Below are 23,345 nucleotides of genomic sequence, written 5' to 3' on the forward strand. Positions count from 1 at the left end.
CCCAGACTTGAATGATGCACCGAGTGGTGATGGATGTGCACCTGCTTGTCCCTTTCCCAGGCTTTGCTCAGAAAAAAGGACATGCAGCTGAGGTTGAAATGAGGTGGGATGATAGAAAAGAAGAAGTGGTGTGGCCAATGGACGTTGAGCTGGGCTGCCTCTGACGTGCCCTGAATCTCTCAGCTGGTGTGCACACATCTTGCTCTCCCATCGAATGATGGGAAGAGAGGTCAAAAGAGCTCAGTTGGAAACAACTGCCAAGGATAGCAAATTCCTATGAATTAGTGTGCCTTTTGGGAAGGAGGAAGGCAGTGCAATTTTGATGAGAAAGGCTGCTTTCATTTTGGGCTCAATCATGCAAGGTGCTGAGTGCCTTCAGTCCTCATTCACGCTGATAGGAACTGACTGTCCTCATGCTACCTGGCAGGCATGGCTGTTAGGTCAGTTCTCATTCCCCTCTTCCCCAAAGCCTGTCACTTCCTTCCTAAAGAATGCCTTATTTGATGTCATCTGTAGCACAGGGAATTAATGAGGTTTTCTTTCAGAGGCTTCTCATTTATCCCCAGAAAATCAAAGGGACAGATGTTTTTCTCTGCTAGAAAGTAAACCTCTAAGAACATGATAGAAAAGAGCTGGTTGGATGCTTGTAGCATCCCTGTCCCAGAGATGCAGAGGGGGCTTGGACGTCCTTTGGGTCTCTGAAAATAAGGAGCAGCTGTTCAGTGTCTGACTGTCCTCATGAGCTGCGGTTCTCCTTTCTTTTTTCAAAGGATTTCTAACTGTCAGGGACCACCTCTGACCACATCATTCCTTGAGAAATGGATGCAAGGCATGCTTAATGTCAATGACATCTTAATCATCTGGTCTTTGAAAAGCAAAAAGGCCAAGACAAATACTTCTGTTAGCAGGAGAATCATAGTATTTCATAAACAAGGACTGCATGCATCTAGTTGAGATGCCTCTATGCTGAACTGTGCAATTCACAAAATGTAAATGGGGTGCTTATCAGATGGATTATTTTCTGAAAGCACAGGCAAAATTACAGTAATTACTTTTCCTCCTGCTACATTATCTGTATTCCCAAGAAATTTTATAACTTCACACAGGAAATAAATAAATATTTACTTAAAAGATCAGAATAGCTGAGTAAAGGTTCCCTTCACTTCCCACAAAATCAGCATTTCTCTTGAACAAAAAGCTTATTTTTGGCAGCATGAGATTTTCACGGGGGCAGGTACTGTCAATGAAAATTTTTCCAAGGACATCACTGATATTAATCTGGATTTTCAATAAGCTACAATTTCCTTAAATTCCCAACTCTTTGACATGCCCTTGGGTGAGAAATGAGTTTCTGCTATTCTTCCTTCATCAACTGAGTGCTTCAGCCCAGCTTTTTAGATATAACCATCAAGATTATTGTCTGAGAATAATCAATATTAAGGACCCACATTTTTAATGTGTGATAAAGATTAATCTACTTTGTCATTCCACTTAGACTCCTTTAAGCCCACTCATATACATGCATTTGATTATATTTTGTAATTCACAAAGAATAAATCTAAAGGACTAGTTAAAAAAAAATCCTCTGCCGTGGCTTGTTCAGCTCATCAAACTGTAGATTATGGCATAATTCTAACACCAACTCATTCTACAGTGTCATAGGGCTCTGTAGACAAGTAATAAGCAGCCTTTATAACACTCCCCCATGCATCCTAAATGTAAGCATTTTAACTTAGTTTATTAATAAACTAATAAACTAATAAACTTAGTTTATTTTTATTCTCACATATGAAAAGAAAAAATTTTCTTGGGTGCTTGTACCCTTTGTTACTCTAGAGTGATAGCACCCACAGTCCTTTACAGTTTTGTCCTCAAAATTTCCTGACAAGGTAGAAAGTGCTGTTTTGTTATAACTGAGAAACTGAAGTGCAGAAAAGTTAGAAGACTTTTCTCATGGCCACCTGGGAAATTCAAAAGGGGTCAAGAGCTCAAGCTATGAATTCAGCTGGGACTTTCTCACTTCCTTTCAAACTTGCACGTAAGAAAAATGATTCACAGCCACTCTCACATCTCTGACCTGGGAATAAAGCAGTGTCCTCACGAGGTACACCTGGATCTAAGACAATCTGTGTGACTGTGCTCTGAAACAGCCTTAGAATGTTCAGCCTGTTCATCACAGTCTGTACCATGAGCTGTGAGGATGGGAACAAGCAGCTGGGTGGTGCTACACACTTGAGCAAAAAGACCAGGGCATCAATCCCGTCAGTGATAGCACCAGGGTCTGAGAGCTAACTCCAACTCCTAGGACATTGCTTCAGCCTCTGAACTAACCTTCTTCACATAAAATACAGTTAATATACAGGTGCTTTGTAGCTGGGCAGAGACCTTGTAATGTGAGCTATGTCATGTCAAAACCACCCATTTGATTCTGATTGAGAAATCAACACAAAGATTCAACCTTATCTAGCTCAGCCCATGACCTAAGTGCACAGAGATGGTGAGTAACATTGCTGTTCTGTAGTACATGCGTGCAAATAGTTGGGAAATAGCTCAAAAGAGATCAAGTAACTAATTGAGCATCATGACTGCACCACTGCATAAACTCCTTGAAAGAGCAGCAAAGGGTGAAAATTGCTGATGGCAATTTCCACAGAAGAGTAATTTAGCTCAGAGGCAAAGAGAGTGGTGAAGGAGAGAGAAAATATATATGTCAGCGTGGGAGAGGGTGGATTGCTGTTACAAGAAGGAGTGCATTAGAGTATGTGTGAGTGTGGAGGAGTGAGTTTCTCAGAATTAGGGCAAGTTCTGCATTCATAGTAGACCTTGCAGAGAAGCTGCATGTGTGCATGTGTATACATATATAAAGGTTTGAGCTTGGTCATCTCGGGGTCATTAGTGTTTTTTAAGAAATTTTTCTAGAATACATTTCCAGTTCTTGCAAGTGTAGGGAAAAAAACCCTTCAAGGTGGGATTGAAAGTCAGGTGAAAATACAAAACTTAGATGTACCAGTGATTTGGAAAATATATAAAAACAGCAAGACTCTTTCTTTTTTCAGAAACTGGAAAGATGGAGACAGGGAGATAGCAAGGGGAGACTGTTGTTATAATTGTCTCCTGGAAAGATGTTGGCAGTGTTTATCAGAAGAGTAAATGTAGGGTGAGTGGGCATTCCACCTCCGTCTCTGGGCAAAGGAGAACATGCAGAGGGTCCTCTGCCACCGACAATAAGGAGTAGGAGTTTAATTGCACAGATTCATGCTTCCATGCCAAAAAAGGTGCTGTTTCCTGTAAACCCAGGGCCATTGGATGTAGAGTGGAGAACACTTAGAAATCAAAGGTTAAACCAGTGAGAAATTCTTTTCAACAGCAACTTAGTAAAAAATGTCTCTTTATGGGCAGTGAAGTATATCCAAGTTCTTTATGCACACTGCATCTCTCCAAAATGTATGCCAGGAAAACAGTCAGATGTTTAGGTTCTGGTTCCTACTCATTGCTGGTTTCCCTGGCAATCCACTCTAGCAGTATTCCAGCTTTGAGACTCCTAAGCACAAATTTTTGGGCTCATTTCCAGTCGCTTATCTTTCCAGTGGGAACAGTCTATTTCTTATTTCACCCACTTAGGCACAGCAATTTATACTTCTGATTCATGCTGTGGCGGACAGAGGGGAAGACTTTATAGTGGTAATACCAATTGTCCCCTATCCCACAGTAACTTTAAAGTACTTAGCAAAACCTCAGGAGGTGTGGAAATGCATGACAGGAAAATAAAGTGTTCATGTAAGTAACAGAATTGTCCCTTACATATCCCTTAACCCCCAAAAGTCATGTTCACACAGCCAAAGTATCTTCTAACTAAGAAAACACCTCACAAGGCAAGGATTTCACCTTGAAAAAATATTTCAAATATATTCTCAGTGGTCATTGATCATAGTAAGTAATTGATCTCTTGGTCAGTAGCTAAAAGATTTTGCTCTGACCACATTAGCCTAAGGATGAATCTAGGTGTACAATCAGTTGTCTGTTGTTCCTTTTCCCTTGCAGTGATTCAGTGCAGCATTGGCTAAGGATAAACAACATTCATTAGAACAGTTTATATGGAATAGCTACATTCCTCGCATTTTCCACACTTAAAAACTCCCAACACCAGTAGTTCCTACAGCCAATCCTAGGATCGCATAAATGATTAAGAAAGCCCATCATTCCTTGGTTTTGTCCTTTAGTATTACATCTATAAGGGAAATGGATTACAATCCTGAGATTCGAGCTGTCTGCATGCTGACCTTACAGGGCACAGCCAAATTATTGGAGATGAATGTTTCTCTCAAGATGCTGTTTTCTATTATGTTCTTCTTTAGGAGTGGAAACCACCTGGGAGTGCCTGTTCAAATTGAACTTGATTTCTAGAAGCTTTTCAGCTTTACTGCATGCATGTGGCAATAATTACTTGCAAAATAAGGGCTGTGTGGATTGTGTTTTACCAAATGATTTAGGTATTTGTGATGGATTTCCACCTGTTCAAGTTTTGATTGCAAAATCACTCTATGGAGAAAAAATATAGATAAGTGCCAACATTGTGTAACTGAGGTAAACATCTCTTGGTCTCTCAAAAGCTGCTTAACTGGTTTCCACTGTATAAATATACTCTTGACTGTGGACTATGACAAACTTTCCATATGAATTTTTAAATTGGTGCAAAGCATTAGCCCACAATCTCTTTGAAAGAATTTAAGGAATAATTTAATGGTAATGAAGTTAAAGATAGCACTCAAAATAACCCCTTTAAGATGCCAAATCATTAATACACACTTGCATAAATTCCACTTCCAAATGAAACCTTTCAAGAGATTCTGCAAAGTTTTGCATGCTAGAGTTCAGATACACTCATGCACAGCTCAGAGTGAAACTGTATAAAATAAAATAGTGATGGAAAAATCAGCAAGACTCATAGGCTAAAAGCTACAGGTTTCTCAAAACAAGTTTTTTGCCTACGGATGGATTTAGGTTTTTTAGTAGACTGGAAAATTAAGTGGGAATTGTAGGTCTCTATGTTTGCCTTTGCTCTGGCAGGCGGATATGGTCCATGTTAGCCTAAGCAATGTCCCACACAGCTGAACTTGTAGGTGTCAGCGTGTCTGCCATCATACATGTAGTCAGTGGAGTTTGGGGAGCCACCCAGCTGGCTGGATATAAAAGTGCCTCACTCTAAAGCACCTATATCTGAGAAGCTGAATAGTGCTGCAAACTGTCCCAGCCTTACTTAGTGGCTTGCTTTTCCACTGCCTGTAAAGGACTCGAAGACCTTTGGGAGCCTAAACTAGGGCCTCATCCTTTACAAAACCTACATGTCTCTGAGTAGGTAGGCAAAGGCTTCTGTTGTGTTTCTATGACTCCCTCCTTGTAGGCATGAGTGTGTTTGGACATAACCTGAAAGACATTGCAGTGTGAGAAAAGCTGGATGCTGTGCCATGCAGTTCCCATGGCCTGGCTGCTTCTGCACTAGAGAGCCCTGGACATTGAGGTCCAGGTCCTCAGATTCCTTTCCAAGGAAGAAGGAACATGCAGACCTGAAAGCCTCCAGCCTTTGTCTCAAGGCTCTCTGTGTTTCTGTTGCAGTTTGGTTCAGGCAGGAGAAGCTGCACAGTGCACATTGCTGAGCTGGACCAATGGGCATTCCATGGAGTAGCTCCAACTCAGTCCTTCAGAAGAGACTTGAGGACTTCGGGAAGCACCGTGTCACGAGCACAGTTCTGAGCTTCTCTGTGCCCCTGGGAAAGGCTTTGTGAATTTCTTCCATAGGTCTCTCAGCCCACCCTTTCAATTTCCATTGCTTAAGTGAGAAATTGGCTTCTCTATTGATAGCAGTGGAGAAGAATACCAACTTCTCTGGAGTCTAAGGTCTGACCCTCATGTGTGGATCCTGAATCCTTACAGAAGCTGTTTTATGATTCTGGCAGTATATTGGTATTTTAAAAAGGAGATACTCCAAATGTCTTGTATAGGATCATTAAACAACTATTTTAGAAATTATTTTCCTTTAAGGTGCATTTATAACATAGATAGATAGATAGATAGATAGATAGATAGATAGATAGATAGATAGATACTTTTTTCCTTTAAATGCCTGGGATTAGAAGCGGTATGAAAAGTTATGTAATGTTTAAAATATCACTGCATTCTCCTAGCTGGTGATAGATATGGATTTTGATGTTAGGGACATGCTCCTTTATTAATCTGATGAGCGTTTTTTTCTTTTTTCAAGTTTGTCCCTTTAGAAAAATTCTTGTAACCCCTTGGACATATTTTTTTTCTTTTCCTCAGAGATCCTGAGATGATATTGAGTTACTTGGGAAATTAGATTTGTCAGCTTCATTTCTGATTGCTGTCTACATTAATTTTATAATTAAAACCCAAAGACGTGTGTCTAATATGTATGAATCTACAAAAAGCAGAAAGAGGAAGAGGTGTGCTTAAGCCCATACAAAAGAAGTAGTTTGACACATGTCAGTGCTACGTTTCAGTGCAAGAAAGAAAATATTTTTTGGCAGAGAGCTCAGAGAACATGTAGGCAAACCAAGCAAAAACCCATGAATCAGAAAATTAGTCTGTGAAGTGTTTGTAGTCACAGTCAGTTTTTGCTAAAACATTCAAATACAAATTATTGGATTGCAGATGTGGTGTGCACTACCATGCACTCATTTATACACAGATCATGTATGTTGTATTATGTATATTAGGCTGGGATATGGAAGGAGAAAAAGGTTGATTCAGAGAGCTCCTCTCCTACCCACATCCTCTCAAGTTCATTTTCCCCTGATTTTGCTCATTCAAGAAATCTTAAGCAAGGGGAAACACACATTTCTCCATCCTCTCCTTTGTTCTATGACAATGTTCATAGAACATTGGCATTATTATTGGCCTTTTTATTCACCACATACATTATAGTAAACTATTTACTTTGCAGCACCTGACCTTAGTGTAACTTGCCTCCTTTGTAGATGATGTGACTAAGTCACTGCCTGTGTGTGTCAGCAGTGGCAGTGTTCTGTGCTGACTGATACCTTCAAGAAATGGTGTTGCTTTTGAGGGTAGCAAGCAACACCAAGGAGGTGCTCTGCAAATTTAGGAGCACCCCAGGAAACAGCAATCACAGTCCCTACCACTGAAAATCCTCCTCAAGTGGCAGCATTTTCCAGCTGTTTCTTTGATGCACTGAAATTGGAAGGCTGGGGTGGGGCTGTGGTCCAGCATTTCCAGTGAGCTACAGCTGAAGATGAGTTCCTAAACTCAGCACCGCCTTAATGAGGTGGCAGTGCAGGATTGTGGATGTGACTGAGCGCTAGATCTGTCTGCTTGGGAGCTAAGCTGGGATGAGAAAAAGTCACCAGCTCTCTGTGTTTTGAGTAAAGTCATCAGTGGCTGGTTGCTGTAACCCTTGGTTTTCCAGCAGCTACCTGCAGTGAGGACCAAGTGTACTTTCTCCGTGTTTCTTCCTCCTCAGCTGACTGCAGTATCACATCTCTTGTCATGATGCTTGAAAAACAGTGTCCCTAGTGACAAACAGGAGCTGATTCTTGTTTAACAGCATAACTGGGCTGAGAAAACAAGGTCCAGTTCTGTTTACATGGGATCTGCTGCCTGTAGGCTGGATTCTTCCCCTGCCTGCCAGATGTCAGATGGGGGCTTTGTAGCTGCTTTTCCAGTCATATGGCACAAGCCTTGAGTCACAGTTGCTCTCCTGAATTTAGATGCTGTAGGAGCCATGTCAGTTCCTGAAGCTAGGTACTGGTAATCCATGGTCTCAACTGGACACTAGTTTGGACTTCCTGTTTCTCATATTTGAATGAAAATTTAAGTGGTAGCTTTTGGTCCATCAGGATAAAATTACTCTAAGTAGGTAGCCTTTCATCTTCTAAGGCTAATTAATATTATCCATTTATATAAATCTTTATGGGTTCTCAGTTGCAATTGCTCATTCCTGTCTTCTTTGTAAACTGGACAGACTGTCATTTACATGTAAATTTTCCCCTGCATATGAAATTATTTTTAGATATATTTTATTTTGTGTCTTGGTAGATGTTTTTCCTTTGTAATTCACCTCTACCTGTATGACTTGCACTAAAATAAACAGAAATCACATAATGAACAAACTAAAAGACCTGATGCACTGAGGAAATGAAAAGCTAAGGTCCACTTGAGTGGTCTGGAGACCTGACACACTGTCCTGGTTTAGGGCAAATTTGGGAGGAAACCTTCGAATGGGGTTCCTCTGGAGAGAAAACCCAAATGACCCCTCCCCCCCAGCCGCTCCGGGAAAAGAACTTCCTCAGAGAAAAGTGGAAAAAACTATTTATTTAACAAACAAACTGCGCACAAGCATAAGAAATTAATAATTTGAAACAATAAAACCTCTCTCTGCTCCAAAGAGAGATGGCAAAACTGAGAGAAATCCTTGCTGTGAGTAGGCTCAGCTCTCTCAGTCTCTTATCAGTCCCAGTCCCTTTGGCACTGGAAAATGCAGAGGTCCAGGCCTGGTGGGCCATAGGTGCAGCTCCTGGTGCTCCTCTGTTTTTTTTTTTTTTTTTTTTTTTGTTTTTTTTTGTTTTTTTTTTTTTTTTTTTTTTGTTTTTTTTTTTTTTTCAGTCCAGAGCAGATTTAAACAGTCCCAAGAAGAAGGTAAAAAAACAGGCCAGGAGGCTTCTTTGCCCCTGCTAGCTAGACCAACTGAAAGGAAAAAAAACCTCTCTGGCTGCTGTCTGTGCATCCGATGAACCCACAGTCCCAAGGACAAAGAAAAAAGAAGATGGAGAGGAGTGAACCATTTTCAAAACAAACTGAACAAACTGCATGCTTCTTCTTTCCTTGCTCACTCTCAGAACCAGTCTTAAAGGTACACAAAACACAGCACACACAGAACAGATGACTGGGGATACAGGCATCATAGTCACCCTGGGACACACACACAAACCCGTATCACCCTGCAGACAGAAATAGAAGGGATAAAGGCTGGTTAAGAAACCCTTAAGAAAGGTCTCAGAATCCCAAGAAGAATGTCCTACCCACCCATGTGCTACACTTCAAGGCCTGTGTTTCTTCTGTTTTCTTATGTTAGTTACTCAGGATGTGAGAGACTCTCAGACTTTGAATTCAGAGGACTATAGCTCTCAATTAATTAACACAAAGGTCTGAGGACTGTCTGAAGCCCCAGAGTTAAGAGTGCTGAGGAGCCAGGTGTCCACCTACAGGTGGAGGAAGGAGATTAGTTTGGTAGGTGTCCTCAGAACATGTTGGATGGATACAACCTTGCATGAAGTGATGGCAGCTGGGACAGTGGGAAATTTTGCCTATCCAATAATTCAGCAAATAAAGTCCTCTGCTGGACAAGGAAAATTTAGGCTCTGCACTCTGGAGCATAGTATAAAGTAATGAGTGCCTCTAGTGACAGAATGTTCTGCAAAGTTAGTTGAGTGGCTGACATCCCACACATCTTTGGCTCTGTTAACATGACAGCAAAAGTCCTGGTACTGATGGCTTTTAAAAGCAAATTCTTGATAGAAAACATGCATTGTGTGGCTGGGTTTTGGAGTGTTGCTGAGTAGCTTTAGTATTGGATTTGGTCACAAATTCCCTTTCTCTCTAATTGCTTAGTGACACCTCTCGGACACCCAGCAGTTCAAAAAGTGAAGGTCTTAGTCCAAGTCAATATGTTGCCATGCAGTATAACTGATTTGAGAGAACCTTTTAGCAGTGAGTTATGCTCTATGTCATGGCATAAAGTGGTGATTTCTTAACATCTCTGCTGGGAGAAGAGCCTTGGTAGTCCTGCATAGCTTTAAAGCTGTGCACCTTCTGCCTAGCTTTGCCTAGCAAAACCCAGACTTTGTGTATCCAGAGCTATTGTCTTTGTTGCTTAGCTCTTGATGTATGCTGTTACACTGGGTTCTTGTGGGATTTTGTGTTGCTTTTTTTGCCAGCCTAAACATTCTCATTCAGTTTGTTTCACAATGCATCAAATAAAGAGAGTTAATGAAAACCTTACTTTAGATTAGTTATACAGAAGAACAGTAGCATTGATCGTGGGCTTGCCTGCAAGGGACTTTTTTATAACCTTCTTAAATATTTGAATTCCTCACATGACAATCTATGGAACACCTTTTGTTTTCTAACATGGTTGCATGCATGGATTGGGGAACATGAAACAGGTGCGGGCCAAATGGGTCTGAGAAATGAAACCTTATTCTGTTTATTTCTGGAAATGTCTTTGCTGCTCCTTCTCCTTTGGAAATTGTAAATGAAGTAATTTTTTTTGGTAGCAAATTTAGGAAGAAGTTGTCCAGGTTCTTTCTCCAATTCATATCCACCCACTATTGCTGCAGATCATCCATAGTTTCTCATTGAAGGTACAGCTTGTTAACTGCCTAAAAAAAGGCTTGAACTACCTCTAAATTAACTTCCCAGAAGAAAAATCCTGTAGAATAAAGTCCAGAAGAAGACAGCCCAGATGATATCATATTGCTTAACCTGGAAGCATAAGTAGAGTGGATTGAACTGGGCAGAGGCTTTACAATCACAGCCGTGATGTTTCCTGTGGCCAAATTAGCCTGTTCACAGCTTGTGGGATATGTACTGTGTGACAGTCACATCTCTAGCTGGCCTTTGATTAGGCCCCTTTCCCCAGATCCATCCAGATCACCCTCTGATGTCATCCACAACATGACAGAAATCTCAGCATTCTTGAAAGAAAGACAAAAAGTTAAATTCTTAATCCTAAACATATACAGATTTCCTGATTGCATGACCAATGTACGTCATTGAATTTCTGACCATCTGCCCAGGATTTATTACTGTAAATAAAAAGCTCTGCACTGCAGAAAAGACTGCCCAGTTCCATTTCACTTGGGCACATACTTCCATACTTTTCTTTGCATATTTGAACTGCACAAACCACAAAAATCAAACGAAGGCTGCAAATCCTGCATCGTTCCTGCTCTTGACTGTAAACCTTTGAAACAGTAAGGATTTCAGCCTCCACACTGAAATCTTTTCAAAGGGAAAGACTAATAAAGTCCTCATAAAAGATAATGCTCTTTTTTCATTGCTTCTCCATTTCCCTGTACTAACTTTTGTTTTAAGAGCATCTCATGGCTATAAACTGTGTAGAGTTTTCTTTAGACTTAAAAAACCCATCTCAAAACTTTCTGTGTAAATATAAGATGAGCTCTTCTCTGTCTTTTCTAATAGGATGAACCTCTTTGCCAGCTACATAGTTCAATTTTTTTGTTCTCTGTGAAGATTGAGGGAGAAGAATGGAGTCACCAGGGTATATTCATGCTTCAAGGAAACCTGCCTTCCCCTCCTCTGTCATTGGATAATTTCCTTAAGACAGTAGTTTATCCAATTCAGAGATTCAAATCCAGCCCTGACACCAAAGTTTTAACTAGCAGAAGTTCTGTGGACTCAAATCAGGGTCAAATGTGCATTCTGCATGTGTCCCCTTCCTTTGCAGTTTGGACAGATGAAGCAAGGACTTCATAGGTATGGAAATGAAAAGGCAGGTGATTTCTGTAGACCTCTGCTGGGACAATATTAGATGCCTTCCCTGTGCTGCCCTGTAGACAAATAAAACACCTGTTTTCAGAGATGTCAATCAAGAACTTCTCAGGGTAGGAAATGTGTTTTAGAAAACTTGGGCTGTTGAGACACCATCTGGCTTCTTTCTCTGTCAGTATGTTTCATTGTGCAAAACCAGCTTCCAGTATCACCCTGCAAAGCAGCTCCTGCACTGCAATTCTTTATTAGACAAATAAGCCTTGAACAGGTGGCATGATGTTTATCCAAGGCTGCTCTTCTTCTCAAGGCAAAAGTGTATTTTCCCACCTGATGAGACTTCAGCCTTTTTATCTCCATCTAGACAGCCAGTCAGAGTGGAGAGGTGGAAATGACACCCTGAAATGAGTTCTGATTACCTGGCAAATATTTGCTCTCCATTAGTAATATATATATTCTCACTAGCTTTCAAGGACAAGGAAAATGTTGTTACTAACATCACCATCAAACAGTGAAGTGAAGAGCTAGAGATGCATATTTTTTCTTGCAGGGAGGGGCTCCTCTGCAGTTGGAAGTTATTATTATCTGATCTTATTTTTGGGATAAAGCCAACTGCAGAATAATTTTGGACAGTTCCGCTTTACAGAGCCTCAGTCACAACACTTGAGGCATCTGACTCCATGGGCAGAACCAGCTGAGGAAATGCACAAACTCTTATGAATTCACTATCACCACAGTTTACAATGATTTTTACTATGAAATTTTATCTCTTCTTCTTCCTTGTTCCCTGTCTTAGTTTATAACAGGCTTCTGGGATGTCCTGGGATTTGCGTGGGTTTTTTTGATGGAACGCCAGGTTCTAACAAAATCCCTCCAGTCTCTATTTTTAATCCTATTTTATGGTCTTCTGTTGCTTCACTCACATTTCCTCTCACAAGCGTACCATGTCTTCCCCCTGTGAAATGCAAGTCAGCTTTTAACGTCAGCAATCAGATCTGCAGAGTGTACAAGTTTTCCAGTCTCCTCCCCAGACACAACCAGGCTAATCAGCTGTATTCAGTAAGGAACAGTGATAAAAACAGAAATGTACCAGAGGGTTAATTTTTAAATACAACAACTCTAATATGGGAACTGTTTTTTTAATGGGGAAAGTTAAAAAAAAAAAAAAAAAAGTGAGGGAAAACTTACCTAGTTAAGTGTATATTATTATTATATTGAGCTATTTCAGAGCAACTACTTGAGAATGAATCTTTTTCTGGCCTGAAGTCCTGAAGCAGCCCTTTAAATTCATAGCCTATCTTCTTCCAAATTAACTGGTCTTTGCAGACAAGCCCTCAGCTAACTTATTCTAAAATTCTAAAATAGACAAACCAGTGTCAACGCCAATGCCCAAGGGCCTAACTCAGCCAGCTTTTCACATTAAAGGCATTATGCCTCGTCTGCATCAGACTTTTAAAATGTATCAGCTAATATGTGCTAATGACACACATTTAAACCCTAGTCTAGACAAAGGCTGTGCAGTTGCCCTCTGAATGCTTGATGCGATCTGAACACCCTGACAGCAAAATCTGATTACCCCATTCTAATCACAAAAGGCTATAGACATCTGAGAGTTATCCAAACCCACCCCAGAGCAAAGATCTGTGCATGGGATCTAAACCTCAAAATATCCTCGTGGGGTGAGACCTTTGGCCTTGCAGGAGCAAGCCTGTCAGTGGGGATAAAAAAAGCCAGGCTTTAGCAGACAGAAACGTGTCTATGCAGAGGAATCTGTTACACCAGAATGAAGATAACGACCCAACAGCAATTTACTTGTGTTACTGCCTTGACATTGGTGATCAGCTCATAGTCTGATAGGAATAGGAGGCAAAGAGTTGAAGTGGAGCAGAGATGTGGCTGTGTGTCTGTATGGTGTAAACTGATCAATTTAATTTAAGTAAGAGTTTTTCTTCACACATTTTTAAGCAAGTTTTGAAATATTGGAAAGGATATTTAAAAAAAGGGATGCAATGATTCGAGGAAGAGAAGATAAATGCTTTATAGCAAAACACTTAAAAACTCAATCTGTTTAGCTTATGAGAAAGAATACTGAGAAGTAAATAGACTACAATATATAAATATCTTCATGGGGAGAAAATATGCAGTACTAAAGGATTATTTAATCTTGCAGAGAAAAGCCAAACTGGCTAGAAGAAGCCAGAAAAAATGAAGTTAGGAAGTTGGGACCCAATTTTGACAAAATTAATCTCTTCTAAGAAACTATCAAGCAAAAAGTTTTTTTTCCATCTGTTGGTATCCTTGATTATGGCTGGATTCTTTTATGGCAGGTGCATTTTAATCTACCACATGCTATTGGGATCACTACAGAATTAACAGTGACATGGCTAAGATACAAACAGTTTAAGTCAATGGGTTTTTTTGGGCTTCAATCTTATGTGTATAAACGTACATAAATTGGCAAGAAGTACTTACCAGCCAGAAGTCTGAGCAAATGGTTGTAATATGTCTGTGCTATGATTTCAGGAATGCTGTCTGCTAGATTTAAAGGAATATATACTTTTTTCCTCTCACTGCCCCACAAATATCCCTGTCGAAAGGGTATCTGACATTGGAGTCAGCCTATAAAATTTGAACAGGTGCAGTGTTACCCAGTGTGAGGCAAAACACTTAATCAAAGGTACTCCTGAACGTATCTGTTTGATCTTGCTTACAAATTCAATGTAATGGGTTTATCTAGTCAGAGTATCTGTACCTTGTAAGCATAATTTCCTGATCTGGCTGCTTTTTCAATTGACTTATTTGTTCTTAAAACATTCATCAGTAAATACATAGTCAGTTTTTGCTGTCCAAGCAGCCACACACAGAACCAGAAAGAATTTGATACTGTTTCTGCTCTCTTTTTGAGGGAGAAGTTAGGGAAAAAGAGCAGCAGAACTCAGCAGGATAACCAGAGTGACAAATCAAGGGACAACTTGTACCCTTTCACATTAAAAAAAAGAAAAAAAAAGAAAAAAAAAAGAAAAAAAAAGAAAAGAAAAAAAAAAAAAGTCTTGCACTTTTAATGCTGAACACAGAATTTGTTAAGTGGAAAAAAATGGACATTAGTTCTACATCAGACCTGGTTAATTACTGGTGCTGGTGGCACCATATGAATATCCAAAGACAAGTCCCTCCTTTCCTTCCTTCTCTCTCCAAATCTCCTTCCCCAAATCTACTCATATCATCCCAGAACATTTTTTTCATACTAACACTGACTGTCAAAGCTATTCTGATTTTGAATAAAACAATGCTTGCAAGACCAGAATTTTTACTTAAACAAGCCACCCATAATGCTCTTACAACCAATTTCCTAGCTTTAGATTCCACAGCATTTGCTGCACATCATGTGTAGCTAAATGTAGCATAGCTTGATACAGGATTTTGTGACGCTCTGGCAGTCCTGAAATGCAAGTTTTGCCCTAAACATACACACTTCAATAAACAATTGACTCCACTATGTACAAGGAGATATTTAGAATTTCCTTTTCATTGATGGGATAATGAAGTCTTCATCAAACATGATCAAACATAAAATATCTCTTGTGAACATAAATGCAGTTTAACAGAGAGATTACACTTATCTCCCTTGAATGTGCAGGGTTAAATGCACATTTGTCCAAGAGATTTTGCACAGTGCATCTCTTAATCCTTCTGGTGGGAATCAGATACAGTGAAGTAAGAGGCTGGCCCCTCTAAGCTGGTGAAAGTCACCCCTGCCATCAGTCCAAGATAGTTCAAAGCTGAGGATGGTCTGAAAATCTCTTCTGAGAGAACAGGAGTTCAGGCCAACCTAACTTACAACTCTGTGCAAAATGCCCTCAGCATGTTTGGGCAGTTAGAAACCAAATCTTCTCCTGCTTCACTCTTTCAGAAGAGGGGACACTGCTATAACTTTCTTTCATAACTTGCAGTTTCTTCCATAACTTCCATAACTATCCAGACTGTTGCTCAGTCTCATCTCTTGAGCTCAAGGTTAGCCTGATTTGGTACCTCTTTGGCCCATTTCTTTTTTCCACTACTGTTGTGAAGATCCTGCTAACTATAACTGGCTTTAAGTCTTTGTCAAATGTGCATCTTCCTTCAGCCTGACTCAGCAGCAGGAGCTTGCTTTAGGTCTTGTGGGGACCTATGAGGATCATTTAATTCAATTGCCTGACCACATCAGGGGCTGACAAAAAGTTAAATAATGTCATTAAAGACATTGTGCAAATTAAACACTGACAGCCTTGGGACATCCATCACCTCTCTGGAAGCCCATTCCAGTGTTTGGCCACCATCTCAGTAAAGAAATGAGGCCACCCTGCTCAGGTTGTATTCTGACTCTATCAGTGGTCTTTTGTGTTATTGCATTTATTTTATTTTACCTTTTTACTTTTCTTCTTATTAAATTGTATTTCTGACTTGGAGCCTCTCACTTGTTTTGCTTTCACACCACGACAATTATCTGCAGAATTTCCAGCTGACCCCAAGAGTCATCACAGGGACATTTCAGCACCTAAATGATGGAGCTCAACATTTTAATCCAGTTTACCCCAAAGCACACAAAGTTAAAGCTAGTTCTTGGGCCCAACCTGATACTCATTGAGGATCTCCCTGGGTTTCAAGTTCTAAGCTGATACATGACAATATTACAGGATGCCTACGTGACATTCATACTCAAAATTTAGATCTTCTTTAGCAGTATCTAAAAGCCAGGGAAGGAGGTTCCCTTTTAGCTGGTACTATACAAGGACTAAAAAGATACCCTTCTAAAACTCTGATGGATTAGACAGACAGGAAAAACCCATAAAGAAGAAAAAAAAAAAAAAAAGAAGAAAAATACATGCAAAATAAATATAGTGATTAGGTTAAAAGGTTCTGTCAAAAAAAAAAAAAAAAGAAAAAGCTTTCTGACTGTCTAGATTTGAAGTTGTTTTGTGAGGGAGACAATGATCTTAAGGAAAAAAAAAAGGAGGACACAAGGAAAAGAAGGTCAGAATATAATGAATAAGTATGGCATAGAGTATGCCGAGGTGAAAGTTTTCTCACGTCTCTTTTCCTTAGCCTAAGTGGCATCCATACACATTTATGTTACAGGACCTAAATACAAGCTGTCAGACCTAACACGTTTTTGCCAGAATTATTCATGAAACTGTATGATCTCAAGAGAGGAAAGAGTTGTTACTTGGATTAAACTAGTTAATTTTCATTAATATAACTGGCATATAATTACTAGTTTCACCTGAATAACTTATCACAGGCTCTATAACAACCATAATTGAGATGTATTTGATTTTTAAAATTTTGTGTGTACTGCCTGAAAGCATAATTTTTTTTTCCCGTAACAGACCTGCTAAGCCTCTTTCTTTTCCCCTTTTGTACATAATTAGCATTTCATTTAATACTTCTGTATTCCAGGTAGATGCCAGAAGAGAAATAGATCCTAAAGTACCAATCACTAAAAACCACGTGGAAAGTTCCTCCACTACTAAATGCATTTGACACTAATTTTTGTTTATTGGAGGACATGAGCAAAACACCACTCTGACAATGTATCTGGATACTCCCTGCATCTGTTTCAGTTTCCCGTATTCCCTGCTGCTGGTGCCCCACTTCATAGGACCAGCTCTCTCATCACTGGTTCCTCTGCCTGCACAGGGGTGTGCAAAGAAGGGGCTGCTGTTTCTTACCCACAGCAGTTCTTACTCAACACAACAATGAAAATGGGAAATTTGAATGCGTTCATTTTTCACTCATCTACTTGTTGAAAAAAACATCAAAGGTTTATGCTGGTACTTCCTCTACCAATATTTTAAATTATTTTAATCTTAGCATATATTGCAAGCTCTTTTTTTGATTTATAATTAATTTAACCAAGTTATCTACAATTAATAGTTCAGGTATGAGAAAGATAAATTCCAGGAGACTCTTGCTGGATTGATTAAAATTCAATAACATCAGAAGAAATACTTATACAAACAATATGGTAGAAGTCATATTTATTGATAAAAATTAATATATCTGCTATAAAATTTGTAACAGTAATGCAACTGAATATTTATTTTGATGCATAAACCTGAATGTTACATACCAAATACAATACAGTAACACTGGTTTCCTCCTTATTTACACATTTATGAAAATTGATATGCAATCCATGTTAAAAGAACTTGTAATGGAGAATAGTTACATTAGAAAAATAATATTCTTGATAAAGCATTCTTGAGGACTCCAATCACATTTTCAGGCCTCTTTCAATAAGGCAAAAATCCCTGGTACAGCATATAACTTAATTTACAAAATACAATAACCTCAGACACATCTTCAAGTTTTCTTTTGGTATGCTTTTCCTCACTGTAAAATTACTCAATTCTCTTACTAAACAGAAAGAACTTTCTATAACAAAACTTAATGAGTTCTACTACATATTACATATAAATCGCTGTAGCTTAGCGACCATAACCGGGCAATCTTTCTCCTTAACTGTTTGCTCAATGAGCTTTTCTTAGATGTAGGACATGTAGTATTTTGAAATCATTATGACTGTGGTATCTTTCTTCAGTTTTCATAGGAAACAATCTGTCACATTTTGAAACTTTTTTTTTTTTTAATTTTACTTTATTTTAGGAACTGGTGCACAACTACATTTCCACTCACAAGAGAACGTCACAAATGTAACTAAAATTAGGCTTGGATAACTTTGAAAACATACTACTATGTGCCCAAACCCAAATTTCTTACTTTAATACTTTATAACCCTGCCATGCTCTAGGAATTCTTCTTCTTCTGCATAGCTTCATTACTAGTCACAGTCAGACAGTTTTAATTCCTTCAAAGGCACAGAACTTCCACCTCTTTTCCAGTGTTGCTCCTACACCAGTGAATTCTTGTTTAAACATGCGTGGCAGTCTCATCAAAAGCATTTCTATCTCATTTGCAGAGATCTGAGAAAGAAACAAAGGTAAAATTAAAGTGAGAAAGCTGCCCTGTAGCTTGTAAAGAGGAAACATTAAGAACAGATATAATAGGGGCGCGGGGGAGAAGAATCCAAGCCATACAAAAACAGCCAACCATTATTATTTCTTTTTAACCTTAGCCTGACATGACTTTCCAGACTCCAAAGCAAGTGCAGATTCCTTGCAGGAATGATTTTGCTCTTGTAGGTAGCATCCCACTGTAAAGCAATGACAACTGCCATGTTGGGGCTGTGGCCACAGTGTGGCTTGAAGTCCATCTAAAAACTACAGTCATGGGTGTTATTGTGAGGAGGAGGAAGCAGATGGGACCTTATTCTTCTTCTCTTCCTACGCAGTTTTGAATTCTTCTCCTGGTTCCATCAGTTTTTCTCTTTAATCAGCTCCCTGTTACTGAAGGCTGACTATCCATGGAGTCATCTTCCCCTAGTCTTACCCAGGTCAGCAGCTCCAGATAATTAAGCAGAAAAATTCCTAGCTCTGCATTGGTCAGGATGTTTTTTACTATTTCAAAACCTTAATGACTGCTCACCTTCCTAAGAGGCAAGATGCTCTCATTACATAAAACACTTTCACAAAGGCAACCTTCCTGGTATAATCATTAGAGAAGTCAAGAAATAAACAGTCATGGAATATGAGTCATTTTATCCTGCTGCATTTGAAGTGGTGGTCATGAAAGGGACAGCAAAAAAATCTGTGGGTGCTGCCTGCTATCCACAGGTATCTCCATGGTTTGAAAGTCTTCTCTTTCATTTCTTATATTTCTGCTTATTCATACTAGTAGAAACTTTCCATGGTGAAACCTTTCCTTTTTAAAACAGTATATAAACATAAAATGTGCTAATTATACCTCAGTACACCCAAAGGAGGTGAAAAAATATCTATTACCTCTTATTTTTCTGTAGAGGTTAGTGTAGCAGAAATATTAAATGGTTTGTTAAAGGTGGCACCAAAACTCAGTGTTAGAGGCAGTCTAAAGCCTCAGGGTGATCCAATCCATCCTTTAAGTACTCACATGGCAGCAGTGGGTGTCTGGTTACTTTTGTGCAATGTATCTAAGCTCCACACTGAGCCCTCAGCCCACACGGGTATGCTGACCTTATCATTCTTGTTCAGGCGAGGAATGACAGGCTAACCATGGAAAGTAATTGAAATTCATCTCTGAGATTGCATCTCTGGATTGCGCTATTAAAAAGTAATTTGTTTCTACAAGCAGTTGCTTCCAAAATAAACCAACGAGGTCAAATTTTGCAGCTTGTGTTTATTATGCAGTAGGTAGGTCTGGTGGTAGCTGCAGAGATGGAGACAATGCTCCTTCCTTGAGGGCTCTGTTTGCAAGTCAAGAGCTTGACCCTGGCAGCCTCACAGAAGCCCACGTTACTCGTGAGCAAAAACTCAAGGACAGAGCCCACAGTCATGCAAAAGAAGGGACCACAGCAGTGCAGGGGGAGAATGCTGAAGAGCTCACTGGGCAGAAGCAATGAGCAGCAGGGCTGGAGCTCAGAGAGTCCATATTTTGGATGATTGCTGTTATCACTCAAGATACAGAGCTGAAGAGGTCATCCAGGGGAAAAAGCAGTTGAAACTTAGCCAAATGCTGTGTTAAGCAAGGCCTTGAAATATAACTGAGGAGATTGGACAGACTGAGTAATGCAGGATAAGACAATGCAAAGTGCGTTTGTGGCAGGGGCACAGAGAAGCAGAAAAGCAGCTGGAGGTGTGAAGCTCTGGATTCGTCAAGTCTTGATAAAATGAGATTTAAAAAAGAATTGAAATTCACCAGTTTCTCACCTCTCTCTCCCATCCCCATACCCTAGTCCCTATACAATGTGGGTGGCAGTGGGCTTTAAAGCACTAGCAAACCTGAGTTGCCATGGCCTGAAGGCAGTGCCTAACAAATTCACCATCCTTCCTCACTCATCAGTGCAGGCTGTTGTAATTCCAGTGAGCTTCTAGTTCAGGATCTCCTCTGCTTTTAGCTCTACACTTTTTCATAGAAACAGAGGAAGGATCCAGGATCATCCAGAAGCATGAAGCAGCCCATTAAAGCAGTGGGAAGCTGATCTTAGCTATGGGCTGAAGGGGCTGTTCAGGAACAAAACATTACCAGGATCAAAGAAGTTGTGTTGCAGGAAGATCTGGGAAAGCAACATCATCCAAGTATTGGCAAGTGTGGGGCAGAGCTGTGGCTGGCCGCAGGGTGACCCCTGCATCTGCTAAAGGTCTCCTGCAGCCTGGCATCCTGCAGAGCTGCTGCTTAGCACTTGGAGTACCATTCACCTGATCATTTCACACTTAAACTTCTCACCCGTGACTTGCTTAATATTCAGTGCACAGGAATAGGCCCATTTGGGGGCTTTATTTCATCTCATTCTACAGCAGATATTAAAAAGTAAGTCAATGAAATTATCCTACAGGTATGTATTGACTGTGGACTGTATGAACTGATGCATTAAGCACTTTGCAAACTGTTTTGTGTTGGCCTCACTTTTTTCTTTGCCACAGCTTCACTGAAATTAGTAGGGTCACCCAATTCCTTTATGCGGTTGTCTCTGCTCCCACATGGAGACAAAGGACATGCAATGTGCTCCGCTCCTGTGTTCATGAAGGTTCAGTTCAGTGTGACACAACTAACAACCTTTCAAAGAAAAAAGGGCCATCTCCAAAACCTGTACAGTTTGATGGCCATGGCCACACCTGCCTCTTGTTCTGCTTGTTTTCTCCACTGCTATATTTCAGAATCATTCGTCATAAAATCAGCTTGCTAGTCTTTGCCATTTAGAGCTCTGCTCTTCTGTGCCACAAAGGATAGCTAAGCAGTGTGAGGCAAAGACCTCAACGCAAGCACGTGCACTGTAATTTGCAAATGAATAAAGATTGCAAACCCCCAAGCCCCATATCCCATTATCTTTCTAATGGAAATGCATGAAGAGTTTAACCTGCAGTAAAGAATAATACAATATTTCTACAGAAAAAATAGATTTTGATTAAATTTGTTTTACCCTAGAGTCCAACTGCTGCATATAAGACCAAAGATACTCTATATTGGCTCCAAAAGGGTGGACGTGAAGAAATGTGGATATGATACCTGTATTAAAAACAGACACAAAGTATTAAAATTACCCCAGACACTGCATCATTAAAATAGGCAAAATAATTCTGAAGAGTCTGTTCTTGCAAGTTTTTCAGTATGAATTATGATTCTTATTTTCCTTGCACAACCCAATAAACATAACAAACCAGCACATTTTTAATACAGCCATAGTAACATGCTAAATACAATAGCTCATCTTCAGGAATGACAGCAGTTAGCAAGTAAGTGACCAAGATAATATACTGACGAATAAAGGAATTTCTAAACAAAGCCTTGCTGGGAGCATTTCAATTACTAATTTTATGCTTGATTTACCAATATAAAATTGTGGATATTGTAATGGTAAAATTATTGTTTTTTTCCCCTTCACTGGATTCTCTGTTGTGAAAACGTTTCATACAATTGTGTCAGAACCCTCACTCCCTCATTTTTTTCTAGCAATTATGCAGATGCTGGTTATGAAAAGTGTTTAATCCGTATTACCACTAACTGCTGCTGAAGAAAACACAAATGCTTTGTGACATACTTGCTTATTTACTTTTTCTTAAGAGAGAGCATGTTCTGTCTATCTTCATTGTTGTTCTGAGGATGATTATAAAAGGTATGGGAATTAAAAGTGGCTTAGAAGGAGTCAGGATCTAAGTCTAGAGACATTTTCTGCAATGAAAATCAAGTGGCATTAATAATGATGGCCAGAGAAAACAAGATTTGGGGCATCAGTATTGCTATTAAAAGCACTATCCAACTTCTCCTCTTCTAAGCAAACAGTGAAAATACAAAATGGCATGTGTGTTACTTGCTGTTTGGGGAGAGCTGAACTGTAAAAATCAGAACAAATATTTTCAACTCTCTTTGGATGGGCTTCTTAGCTGAACCACCCTAGGGGTAGTTTCTTATACTTAAATCATAAACACCAGGATTAAAAATGCTTACAAATGACAAAAATGGGTCACTGTATCTTGTGTACTGCAGGCCATACTTCTTTCTTGATGCTGAATGAATTAGGATAATCTTGGATTTCATTTTTCCCCAAGTACTGGCCATGGTTGAAACTGATAAGCAATATTTAATGCATTTTAGGTTGGCTTTGCAAAGAATACCTTTCTTCCTCCTCCACTTTTCAAACAGCATTTACAAACTTCTGGTCCTGCATAATTTTTTACTATAGCAAGTCCTAGCAGCAGTGACCTTTGTGCTGTGGGAGACTACACGTAGCCCACAAGAGCTCTAGAAGCAAAAGTCAAGGCCATCACACTTGGATGAAATGACTGGAAATCCAATTTGTACTTAAATCCCATTTTACCAGTGTCATTGCATCTGTTATGTGGTTCCTGAGGCTTTTCAATTTAGGACATTCAAAGCCAGCTCTTTCATATAATGCAAATAATAAGTAATTTTTCAATATTCTGTAGTTATTGACTGGAGTTCCATGATAACTTTTTCTTTTATTTTTTTTTTTTAAATATAGAAAAACTTAGTGAATGGATTGAGGCAAGGCCCATTTTTCCCTTGCCAGACCTGATCATGCCTCAGAGGAAGAGATAACATGAAATTCATCTTGAGAATCTTTATCTTTGAACTGTAATAGTGAGTCAGTTGTGGGTGTATTATGACCAGTAGTATCTGAACTGAGGTTATTCTGTTTATCTGAGTGTGCCACTGAACAGCAGATGTACAGGACCCACTTTGGGACACTGCCACTGTTTGTTGCAGTC

At 39.6% G+C, this 23,345-nt stretch overlaps 1 protein-coding gene across 10 annotated transcripts in view; it reads right to left on the reverse strand.

The window, feature by feature from the left end:
* Positions 1 to 18,158: 18,158 nt before the first annotated feature.
* The window catches only part of ENOX1 (ecto-NOX disulfide-thiol exchanger 1), a 370,196-nt gene continuing 365,009 nt past the window's right edge, over positions 18,159 to 23,345 (reverse strand). For all 10 annotated transcript variants that reach the window (XM_083854594.1, XM_083854596.1, XM_083854591.1 and 7 more), the window contains 2 exons: positions 21,539 to 21,624; positions 18,159 to 18,506 (listed from right to left, as the gene is read on the reverse strand). In XM_083854594.1, the coding sequence (XP_083710720.1) occupies positions 18,375 to 18,506; positions 21,539 to 21,624 (218 nt within the window). In that variant the 3' untranslated portion in view covers positions 18,159 to 18,374. The remainder of the gene's footprint in view (positions 18,507 to 21,538; positions 21,625 to 23,345) is intronic.

The sequence above is a fragment of the Zosterops lateralis genome (genome assembly GCF_965231275.1).
Source record: "Zosterops lateralis genome assembly, chromosome: 2".
NCBI classification, from domain to species: Eukaryota; Metazoa; Chordata; class Aves; order Passeriformes; family Zosteropidae; genus Zosterops; species Zosterops lateralis.